The sequence below is a fragment of the Micromesistius poutassou genome, assembly GCF_964030765.1.
Source record: "Micromesistius poutassou genome assembly, chromosome: 22".
NCBI lineage: Eukaryota > Metazoa > Chordata > Actinopteri > Gadiformes > Gadidae > Micromesistius > Micromesistius poutassou.
In genome coordinates this window covers 9,896,404-9,908,465 of record NC_140292.1, presented here as the reverse complement: position 1 = coordinate 9,908,465, position 12,062 = coordinate 9,896,404, and the positions used below count along the sequence as shown (strand labels likewise).

Below are 12,062 nucleotides of genomic sequence, written 5' to 3'. Positions count from 1 at the left end.
ACATCTGCTGTGATGCTTAGTACACACGCACACGCGCACGCACACGCGCACGCACACCACAGAAATGTAGAAATAAATGAAACAAGACAGAGGTAAAGTGTCCCCGTCTCTCTCTGATCCACTTCCCACATCTTTAATGAGATGACTCAAGAATCGTTCATGGCTCGGTGATACACTTAAAAGCACCAGCCAAGCTAACCATGTGGGTCTCATTTTGATTGGGGTGAAGGACATGGATGATAATAAGATATGTTTGAGTCCAACGCACTGTGGGTGTTGATTTAACTATTATCAGTGTTGTGCTGGATTCCTCTGGCTCAGAGTAAAATATATTGTTTCCTTCCAGGCCAAAGCACACGGCCATGTCGGGACAGATTGAACACAGACCTGCGTTTCATTTCTGTGTTCCGTACACGTTTCTCCCTGAAGAATGATATGATTGCATTTCTTTTTCGGGTGGCGATACGAATATGAAGCGAAAATACGTGCTCTGTGTGCTTTGAGGTTTTAGTCTCTACAGGAACTTTATTATTCCTGGTTCTCTGTGTTTGTCTCTGGAAACCTCCCTTTTATCTGTATTGTGCTGATAGGGGGATGTATTTGAACAGACGAGTCCTTGAGTTGGAGCACTGTGTCTGATTTGTTTACGTCTGTGTGTGGTGTTGACAGCTGCCGAACCAGCAACAGGAAGAGCCTGATAGGAAGTGGTCAGTCGTCAGCGTTACCCCGACCCCACTCCCCACTCTCATCACTCACAGGTAGGTGACTGACCGACTGGAACAACGTATTTATTCCCACTATCTTCATGTTATATCACATGTGTGTCTGGTGGGTAGTGTGGCTTGGGTGTTCTACTGGCAGACGAAAGGTTGTGTGTTTGATGCCCAGTATCTGCAGTCTACATTTTAGACATTCATGAGCTTCTAGAAGATTAGCTACCCGCTCCTTAATGAAATGTATCTCATTACACTCTAAGTTGCTTTGGATAAAAGGGTTTAATGATTAAAAACAAAGTTTGGAATAATTTGTAACTTGTTATTAAACTATTCATTTAAATAAATAACTTATTGATTAACTTTTTTTTTTTTTACTTTTTAATTATAACTTTGCCTCTTGCTAGAAGTATATTATAAAGGAATTTATTAAGTAGTATGAAGTAGTAAGTATGAAGTTGGCCCCTGATTAGTAAAACTGAGTAGTAAACTTGTGTATGAACCCTGTACTGTATTGGGTGGTTATGTTTTTAATAATGTTATCCCCTCTCTTAGGGTCGAGCCCTCAGGACAGTCCAAGGAACTTCTCTCCCAGTGCCTCTGCTCACTTCTCCTTCGCCCGAAGGTAAGAACCATCCTGCATATTATGGTCTGGAAAAGTGCAACCAAAAATCTAAAAATAGATATATACAAATCGTAAAACATTGAATGTTATGGAATTGGCTTTGGTCTCATCCGTCGTTCTACACTTCAGATCTATTTTTAAAATCAACCGCTCGCTCTGTGTTTAAAATAAACCTCAAAAGTTTCTGCGGCGGTCAAATCCAATCCAACACGGTTCAGAACGCCTCAGTGTGGGACTGATAAAGAGCTCCCCACTCCCCAGCTAACTAATACTCTGTTCTTTACAAATTAAGACCTCTTTATTTCCTACATAGTCTTTATGCTCTATGTACTTTTCTGTTTCCTTTATCTTCATGACGAACTACAGTCATTTCCACAGAGCAGACAGGTAAACCCATGCTAGGCTATCATCCATAAACCCCCCCTTACATCGCATCTCCTCCCCCAGTGATGGCACTCATTTTGAACCCCATCGTCTTGGTGACATACAACATGTTTACATGTTCTACCATGTCATCCAATCAATGTGTTGATCACTGTACCTCCGATTTCATTGGCCAGGATTTAATTAGTCCTGAGCTACAGTGTGAGTGATGGGTAGATGTTATCTTTTTCATCAACTACATCACGTTATTCTCCAAGTTATGTGTGACCCATAATAGTTGGGGAGTGCTGGATCTTTAAAGAAAGAACGATAATTATGTTATTATAACTCTAGTGGGACAAGCCCATAAGGCGAAGCCTAGACTGCTACGCCTAGATGAAAAAGAACAGTCTTTAATGGGGACGTCCATACCTGCCGCCAAGGCAGACCCTCTTACAGTGGCGTCATCGAAGGACCAACACAGCTGTCCCTCACAACACTAATTAAAAAGTCTACCACCCGTGCCCTGGTACATCAAAGGAGCAGACCCTTATTAGTGTGATGAGCGACAGCCGGGCTGCCCTGAGATGAACCTCTTTGAAGAAGCTTCTATTATCGTCGGCCCCCATGCCATTCATTGAGGCAGCGTTCCTTTTGGTTTATGGAGTTGAGTAACCGATGGGATGTTGTTGTTTACCAGGTCTGACGGTCGCCGCTGGTCCCTGGCCTCCCTGCCCTCGTCGGGCTATGGAACCAACACCCCCAGCTCCACGGTTTCGGTGAGACGCCCCACCCCCCGACCCCCCCTCCACGAGAACCGGGGAGCAGAGTAGAAACTGTTTTTATAGGACGACTGAAGGAAATACCTAGAGAGAGAGAGAGAGAGAGAGAGAGAGAGAGAGAGAGAGAGAGAGAGAGAGAGAGAGAGAGAGAGAGAGAGAGAGAGAGAGAGAGAGAGAGAGAGAGAGAGAGAGAGAGAGAGAGAGAGAGAGAGAGAGAGAGAGAGAGAGAGAGAGAGAGACCTCGTGGGTGTTTTTACCGCGCGCATTAGGAGAAATCCATCAGAAAGAGCTGTATCCACCGCCCTGTAGTTAGAACCGTCTGCTTAATTAATTCAGTAAAAGTACAATACACTTGCCTCCACTTCCCAACCCCACACAACCGACTGAACCACCACTCGACGAAACTCAATGCACACTCGGTGAACCCTGTCATCATCGCGCGTGATGCACGCAACCACACACTACAAAGAGGGAGTCCTCTCGCTCCGCCCGGCCTACGTCACCCCTGGCGACCGCTAGAGTCCCGACCGTCAGATCCTCCACCTTCCCCCCCCCCCAAAAACGACCCAACAACCCAAGAGCATAAGATGAAAACCCCGGGGTTTTGTGTCCCTCTGGTCCGGTCCAATGTATACTAATTTCATTTCCAGTCGTCCTGTTCATCACAGGAGAAGCTGCACCAGCTGCCCTTCCAGCCCACCCCCGATGAGCTGCACTTCCTGTCCAAGCACTTCTGCACCGAGAGCATCGGGGGGGCGGACGAGTGTCGCCGCATCACGCCCATGCGGCCGCGCTCGCGCAGCCTCAGGTATGTGCCCGCCATCCCATAATACTATCATATATATATACCATAATATGACGTGGGCTTCCTTCAGTGTTCGCACTGAAGACGCCCTGGATGCATGACCGCTCAGAATATAGATGTGTTTTTAGCGTGAAACTGTTGTTAATATTAATGAGTGTCATTCTGTTTGGCAGCCCTGGAAGGTCCCCGTCCTGCTACGACCATGAGATCGTAATGATGAATCATGTGTACAAGGAACGTTTTCCTAAGGTGAGCAACCCAACGTTTACCGTCCCCCACAAATTCAACCTGCCTCCTAGCTGTTCCTAAATCACTGAAGAATCACCGACATCCCATAATGACATGACGCCTCAAGCAGCTTATTGATCTAATAAAACCGTCACTGCAATGGTTTCTATAGACCTTGTGAGCTTTCTCAAAATAAACACACCGCAACATAAAATGCCATAATTTATTGATGACAAATCATCATTCTTCCGCCAAGCAATATACTGTAGTTCATCAAGACTGCCAACTGGTTGCCAAGCTGAATAGGCTAGCAAACTGAGATGGCAGCACATTCATACTTAAAATGGATGTTTAGGCAAGGCAAGGCAACTTAATTTATATAGCACTTTTCATAAACGAGGCAGACTAACATAGTCTTACAATAAAATTAAATAATAAACCGTATCAGAATCAAGGAGCGGGACTGTCTGTTTTAAAATGAGCCATACCCAACAGAGGATTATTTAAAGAGACATCTTTGAATGTAGAACTCCTACAGTGGTCTTCTGGCTCGTCTTCAGGTTTCATCACTGCGTCTTCTAAACGTCCATCGCTAACGTTTGCGTTGAATCGCTTGGCACTGCTGCCCTTCAATCACCAAACCCCCCCTCCTCTCCACCTCTCCCCCTCTCCCCCTCTCCCCCGCCGCCCCGCAGGCCACGGCCCAGATGGAGGAGCGCATCCTGGAGGTGATCCGCAGCAGCTCCCCGGAGAGCGTGCTGCCGCTGGCCGACGGCGTGCTGGGCTTCGCCCACCACCAGATCATAGAGCTGGCCCGGGACTGCCTGGAGAAGAGCCGGCTGGGGCACATCACCTCCAGCTACTTCTGCGAGCTCACCGACAAGCTGGAGAGGCTCTTCCAGGAGGTGAGGCGCCCGTCTGGGTGTTCTCCGTTTAGTTATTGATTATCGAAGGCTTTCGTCCGTGGGCTGCTGGCACCGTGAGTTGAATTTGTCTTCACAGGTACAATCGGGATCTACTGAGTGGGTTTCTGGTTTTTGGTAGATTGACAGTTGTTATAGTTTAATGTGCAGCCGTAAGCAGGCTTATAATGGATATAATTATTTTGTAATGGGATTGTCATCCACTCCAATGCCTTGTGTAAAGGTCCACGTTTTAGAAGGCAGTGCTTTCCCATTTTTAGTAGGGCAAACCATCTCTTTGAAACAATGAGGGCAGAGCAATACCAATATTAGACAAGCGAAGAACATTATTCATAGAAATCTAAAATGCAGGCGAACGCCGCAAGATAGCTTTCACTCACAATGTTGGTCTCCAGCACTAGAGTTTTGGGTATGATGTTCTTTTCTGGTTGGACTGGAGTAAGATGAAGAGTGTGCCTGGGTTCTCTATTGTCTGTGTCTCAGTCCAGTTCAGACCGGTTCTCTCATGTGTAAACCGGGCCTGTCTGCGTTTCGTCTCCCTCTCTGCGCAGTCCACGGAGCGCTCTGAGAGCGAGGAGGTGAACTTCATCAAAGAGCTGGTGAAGAAGCTCCTCATCATCATCGCCCGGCCGGCTCGACTCCTGGAGTGCCTGGTACGTTAATGACTCCCCTCTCCCTCCACGCCCATGAGGCAGTATCTCTCTGTGATGGTCTGCTATGCAAAGAGTCCGCCTCTTTGGGTAGTTCATCAGATGATGTCCAAAATCACATTCCTAACTTGATGGAAATGGGATAGTGACGTATATTTAAAAGTCAACATAATCCCTTAAAATCACAAACTTATTTTCATGATAAATTATAACAAAGCAGTTTGCGGACGTGAACAGCTAAATAAAGTCCCCTCTGGTCGTTCCGTCGTATATATATCCGGCCCTGGACCGACGGCAGCCTCTGCGTGTGCGTGTCACCGCGGCGCCGCTAAGCGGTTCGCTTCGTGCGCGTGTTTCTGCAGGAGTTCGACCCGGAGGAGTTCTACCACCTGCTGGAGGCGGCCGAGGGCCACGCCAAGGAGGGCCAGGGCATCAAGACCGACATCCCCCGCTACATCATCAGCCAGCTGGGCCTCACGCGGGACCCCCTGGAAGGTAGGACCCCCCCCCCCCCCCCCGGAGTCACAGATGTGCAATATACCAGTAGTGTGTGTGTGTGTGTGTGTGTGTGTGTGTGTGTTGTGTGTGTGTGTGTGTGTGTGTGTGTGTGTGTGTGTGTGTGTGTGTGTGTGTGTGTGTGTGTGTGTGTGTGTGTCGCACGGGTAGCTCAAATCAAGCAATCTGATTGGTTCATATCCGTGGTGCGATAGCCGTGTACCACAGATATGACGTCTAATTCCTTCGCTCAATTCAGTATGACTCCACGTCGGAGAAAGAAGCCATTAGCCTGGCAAACTACGCTAGTAAGCTAGGGGCTGTCTGACGTGAGCTAGGGCTTTAATATGTGTAGGCTTTATTTGGTGTGTATATCCGGATTGAAAATTTTATTTTCTTTCTTTTATTTTATCCATAGAATGAGAAGTGTAAAAACGTACTTATTTAAACCGTTAGTTGATTGCTGGCGAAGATGTTTCGGCCTGGCTCTTATAAAGGAAATTAGATTTGTCCCATAAGTAAACTGTTCCCGAAGTAATCCAAGGAAACCCCAAACGTCTAAATTAAATTCCTGCAACTGTAGGAGAAAAATAACACGAGTGGACACAACGGCTGCAGCAAGAAAATCGATTGCGGCGTTAGCGAAGAAAATCTTTGACTAAAGTGAACCGACGTAGTGAACAGACGCTCTAATCGTCCCGCCATCTCCCTGGACCCAGGGACCAGCCATCGTTATGACTAATTAGAAGGACGATGGGCTCCCTGTAGACCCCCGTCCTCAGCATCAGCCCGTTCCTCTGCCTGTCCCCCCCCCTCAGGGGCCGTACCGCGGCTCATCGGCTCTGACGTCTCCAAGTGTCTGAAGCAGGCCTAGTAGGAGAGGGACAGATGTTAGGCACCGTTATAAAAATAGCTTTGACGTCTATCAGGGGAGCAGACGAACCCCTAAAGGTACCCTGGATGTACACCGGCGCGGGGACTTTAGCGCTCACACACCCGCTCACACGTACGTGTGTGTGTGTGTGTGTGTGTGTGTGTGTGTGTGTGTGTGTGTGTGTGTGTGTGTGTGTGTGTGTGTGTGTGTGTGTGTGTGTGTGTGTGTGTGTGTGTGTGTGTGTGTGTGTGTGTGTGTGTGTCCTGACATTTCATAATGAGTTATTTGTTCTGGACTGGGAGGTTTTCTTAATGGCCGCTGAACATGTGTTAATGTTTCCGTTTTCACCGTCTCCGCTCCATTTACTCTCAATTCCGCGTGAGGTTTGGCGTCAGCACATTGGAGCCATCCGGTGAACGACATCGTTCAAAGTCCCCAGGCCCTACTTTATTCTTTATTCCTTTTTTTTATGAGGATATCTTGCCATCTCGGTGTACAGCATGGGCCAAGTGTTCAATCTTTTGGACTTACCCTGTCAAACGGTCCAATATCGTCTATTATTTGGGTTGTCCAGCAATCTGCATGTTCTGCAAAAATGTCCTAAAAGTAGTTTGCAAAAAGTGCTCAGAGAAACGGAGGAAGGTGTGTGTGACCCGTGTGGCAGCGTGTTCTATAAACGTCTTTTTAAAGACTCTGCGAGAACAGAGGTGTTAGCAAGGCGTCTGGCAGCAGGTCGCTCTGCCCTCATACACCACCGCTGCGCAGGCTCTTCCAGTGAGAAGCCCCCCCACCCCCCCCTGACAACGCTCTGACGTGGGTCTTGTTCTGGTTCTGCTGTAGAGATCGCTCAGCTGACGGGCTGCGACAGCGGCATCGCAGACACGCCGGAGTCCGACGAGTCCCAGGTGAGGCCACTCAACTGTGGATGAGGCTGATGAGTGACACTTTGAAGGTGACATATTATACCACCAAGTGTGATTAGCCGTTACAAGCCGTTCACCTAGATGTGTGCTGGATAGATGAGCAACGTTTGCTACAGTCCACTGGGTAGGCTGGTAGACTGATCTATCCAGCACCCATCTAGGCGGACACGCCCACTTGTGATGACAGAAGAGGCAGATTTTCACGGCTTGGAATGGCTAATCACAGTCACACCTGGTGGTATAATAAGTCACCTTTGAAGGGGAACTGCCCGCTCTGCACTTTCCTGTCTGATCTAAGAGAGTATTGCTTTATATGCGGTCTGCGTCGATCAACTCTAATCCCCGGAAACGTCGGACCATTGACGTGCATTTTAGTAAATCGGGCCGGTTAACATGTTGATGTTGCAGGCCATTCTTTAACAATGCGATGGCGAAGCAGTCCTCCCTTCCATTAGATGCTATGTGTGTCCGCTATGTGTATTGTGATGATGATGTAAATGTTTCCATGACGGCTCGCCCACAGTCCCAGAGCATCAGTGCGGCGCTGCGGTCGAGGCGTAAGCCCTGCGAGGTGGACTTTGAGATGATGAAACTGATCAGCAACGGAGCCTACGGGTGAGAACCGCTCTCTTTGGGTCTTGTGACCGCACTGGTGCTGGCACTCTGTTCCAAACAAAGCTGGGGTTCAGTAGACTGTTGGAAATTTTCTTGAATGGAGGACTCACTTTTTTTCCTTTTTATTTTTTATTTGTTAAGCCCAATCGCGGTTCAGATGTGTATAAAAAATAATAGACTATTGAAAAAACTATAGTTTACCTGACCTCTCCAATCTGGATGGCCAAAAGAATAAGTGACGACTTCTTTCTTAATTTGTGTTATCGATGGACTAATTCAAAAAAAAAATAGTCAGTGTGTATTTATTGCGATCTAAGCAGGTCTAAACCATGATTTCAGCCGCGTTGTAAATAACTGTAGCATTCGCTTTGAGTACAAAGGTTTTAGCATAAAATGATTCCTCAGTAAGGTTAGAGACAAAGGTGAAGACGGCTGCTTGTCTCTAAGCGCCGCCGTCTCCCCCCTCAGCGCCGTCTACCTGGTCCGCCACAAGGAGACCAAGCAGCGCTTCGCCATGAAGAAGATCAACAAGCAGAACCTGATCCTGAGGAACCAGATCCAGCAGGCCTTCGTGGAGCGGGACATCCTGACCTTCGCCGAGAACCCCTTCGTGGTGTCCATGTTCTGCTCCTTCCAGACCCGCCGCCACCTCTGCATGGTCATGGAGTACGTGGAAGGTCAGTCCCGCCCCCGGCTTCCTCTGGATGGCTCTACTTTCCTGTCAGGATTCTCACTGCCCCCCCAGGACCTCTTGTTTGCGACAATATGCCACTGACATTTACCGTGTGTGTGTGTGTGTGTGTGTGTGTGTGTGTGTGTGTGTGTGTGTGTGTGTGTGTGTGTGTGTGTGTGTGTGTGTGTGTGTGTGTGTGTGTGTGTGTGTGTGTGTGTGTGTGTGTGTGTGGACAGGAGGCGACTGCGCCACGCTGCTGAAGAACATGGGGCCCCTGCCGGTGGACATGGCCAGGATGTACTTTGCCGAGACGGTGCTGGCCCTGGAGTACCTCCATAACTACGGCATCGTGCACCGCGACCTCAAACCAGACAAGTGAGGAACACACACACACACACACACACACACGCGCGCGGTGGGCAGTGTTGGGGGTAACGAGTTACAAAGTAACGGATTACAGTAACGATATCACTTTTTTGGGTAACAAAGTAAAGTAACGCATGACACAAAAAATATCGGTAACTACACTACTTTACTAGACTAAAGGAACGCGCGTTCCTGCGCTACCCAAGCCGTTTGCCTGTGTAAAGTTCTGATCTGTTGAAGTGGTGCGTGCATGCGTGCTCCCTGTGTGTGTGCTGCTTGCCCTAGCGATCGATTTGAGTGAAATGGAGGTAGAGACGGAAACGGAGGCGAGCACTAAATTGTGGTTGTCACACCCCCCCCCCCCCCGTCAACAATCCCGCACTAAGAGCACTTCTGCTTTAATTGTAGGGAATAAAGTGACCTTTATTTTTATACATTTTTTTGAAAGTAAAGTAATAAGTAGTGAAATTACTTTCAGAATACAGTAACAAGTAAAGTAATCTCATTACAATTTACACAAGTAACTAGTAATAAGTAACAAATTACTTTTTTGGAGTAACTACCCCAACACTGACGGTGGGTAGGTGTGTTTGGCTCCCAGGTTCAAACCCTGAATGTCTGCAGTGTACGCACCCTTGAGCCAAGATGCAAGATGCCTCCACCTGACCTGCTTATTTATGAAAGAAAGAAAAAGTATAATTTTAATTTTGATCAAATAATCTGCATGAGGCTGATGGACTAGTGAATGATAAATCAGCAATAGCTGTTTACCATGTTCTGTTTTCGTTCATAATTTCACCACCCGCGTTCCCCCTCCTCCGTCTCCTGCTCCCCAGTCTGCTGGTGACCTCCATGGGCCACATCAAGCTGACCGACTTTGGGCTGTCCAAGGTGGGCCTGATGAACATGACCACCAACCTGTACGAAGGACACATCGAGAAAGACGCCAGGGAATTCTCCGACAAGCAGGTAGCCTTTGTGGTCTCTCGGGACTCTCGGGGCGAAATCTGTACCTTGTCGAAGCTGGTTTGTTCTTGTGGTTCATAGCTTTTTGCTTACATTATGTTTTGTGTGTGTGTGTGTGTGTGTGTGTGTGTGTGTGTGTGTGTGTGTGTGTGTGTGTGTGTGTGTGTGTGTGTGTGCGTGTGCGTGCGCGTGTGCGTCAGGTGTGTGGGACCCCAGAGTACATCGCCCCGGAGGTGATCCTGAGGCAGGGCTACGGGAAGCCGGTGGACTGGTGGGCCATGGGCATCATCCTGTACGAGTTCCTGGTGGGCTGCGTGCCCTTCTTCGGGGACACCCCCGAGGAGCTCTTCGGACAGGTCATCAGCGGTGGGTTCATTCACGTTTGTCTGATCAACTTTGTTGATTTGGTTTTACAATCAAAATGACAAAACAGGACGTATAGCAACAAACGCAATCTATGAAAATACCATTGCAATTATTCTTCGCAAAATAGTTACGGCATTGTAGTCAAAAATGTAATACTATTAAAAGTATATGACCATAACATCAGAAAAAAGGGTATAACCCAGAAACCCCAACAGAAATAAATAAAAATAAAACAAAAATCATCCATCAGGGTTGGACATGTAATTCAAATAAAGTGCACATGGAATGCACTTTCTTACCTGGACACGCTTCAGGCATAAAATATAATGAAATATGCAAGAGATGCCCATGATCCGAGCAGTCCTTTAAAAATGTCCTCACTACATAACAACTCGGTCTTCCTGCTCTCTAAAGCCCCGCTCACACAGGCAGTCCTTCCCTGCAATGTTCAGGAACTTTTCCTAGAAGGTTCCAGGTGAATCTGCGCCGTCAATTTACCAGCTCCAGACCTGGTAACATTGTCCGATCTCTGGCGGTAGGGCTGTGTTGTGTATGGAAGCAGGGACACATGAAGGGTTACATCGTCTCCAGGACGACTCTTTCACGTGGCGCGAGGGAACCAATCACCAGACGCCGCTCAGGACGTACTGTTAATCTGCGAATGTTTATCTCAGTGTGACAATGTTTTTCCTGTTGTTTGCAAACAAGCTCCTGTTTTCACGAATGGCTGGAAACTGAAATTTGTGCCTCGCAGTCAGCAATTTTTATGGCGGTTGGCATTCACAAGCGTTGCATTACCGCCATCTGCTGGGCTGTCTATTGGCCAAGCTCATCTGGTATTGCTATGTCATGTGTGGAGGGGCGCAAGATGGAAATGACCCAGAACATAGCTGCATGTGTGAATAGTGAAAATCACTAGCGGTGCCTGGGAGGTTATTCCAGTGATTTACCGGGAACTATGTGTGAAAAAGGCGTCTGCAAACCAGTGGGACTGGGACTGACTAATGGAACACATTGAACACGCGCGTCACACTCATTCTGCTATGACCCCGGGCGAAACACAAATTGTATTTAAATGAGGGAGCCAAGTAGTTTTGAAACAGGTAAACATGATTGGATGGGCTGCATAATGAATTCATTCTGACAATCTGTTGATTGTCTAACACCTTCTATGTTTTATTATCATAGACAAACAACCTAAATGCAAATGCATCAATACTTGCTGCATGGATCTCTGGACTTCTCTGATTAACCATCCCCTAATAAGTCAAATGCAAACCTGTAAACAAACAATAGACTGAACACTGAATAATGCAAAAACTAATTGCATCAAGGTAGTTGGGGATCTTAATAGGACATGAATTATTCAGTCTACTGTTGATCAATGTTGTTAAAGTGTGTGTTTTTTGTGTGTTGGTTTAACAGATGAGATCAACTGGCCCACTGGAGAGGACACCCCACCAGCCGACTCCCAGGAACTCATCACCCTGCTGCTCCGACAGAACCCCATGGAGAGGATGGGCACAGGTACAGACATACACACACACATACATACAGACACTACATGCACACACACATACAGACACTACACACACACATACATACAGACACTACATACACACACATACAGACACTCCATACAGACACTACATACACACACACACAAAGACACTCCATACACACATGCATGCACAC

General features: G+C 47.5%; 1 protein-coding gene across 5 annotated transcripts in view; it reads left to right on the top strand.

The window, feature by feature from the left end:
* Positions 1-12,062, top strand: part of mast4 (microtubule associated serine/threonine kinase family member 4) — a 66,308-nt gene that overhangs the window by 41,826 nt on the left and 12,420 nt on the right. For 4 of the 5 annotated variants that reach the window (XM_084486745.1, XM_084486746.1, XM_084486743.1 and 1 more), the window contains 15 exons: positions 670-758; positions 1,269-1,338; positions 2,402-2,480; positions 3,134-3,291; positions 3,462-3,537; positions 4,212-4,421; positions 4,991-5,092; positions 5,452-5,584; positions 7,299-7,363; positions 7,905-7,996; positions 8,465-8,673; positions 8,906-9,044; positions 9,872-10,004; positions 10,202-10,367; positions 11,793-11,894. In XM_084486745.1, the coding sequence (XP_084342871.1) occupies positions 670-758; positions 1,269-1,338; positions 2,402-2,480; positions 3,134-3,291; positions 3,462-3,537; positions 4,212-4,421; positions 4,991-5,092; positions 5,452-5,584; positions 7,299-7,363; positions 7,905-7,996; positions 8,465-8,673; positions 8,906-9,044; positions 9,872-10,004; positions 10,202-10,367; positions 11,793-11,894 (1,823 nt within the window). The remainder of the gene's footprint in view (positions 1-669; positions 759-1,268; positions 1,339-2,401; positions 2,481-3,133; positions 3,292-3,461; positions 3,538-4,211; positions 4,422-4,990; positions 5,093-5,451; positions 5,585-7,298; positions 7,364-7,904; positions 7,997-8,464; positions 8,674-8,905; positions 9,045-9,871; positions 10,005-10,201; positions 10,368-11,792; positions 11,895-12,062) is intronic. The other variant, XM_084486744.1, reaches the window with a different exon arrangement.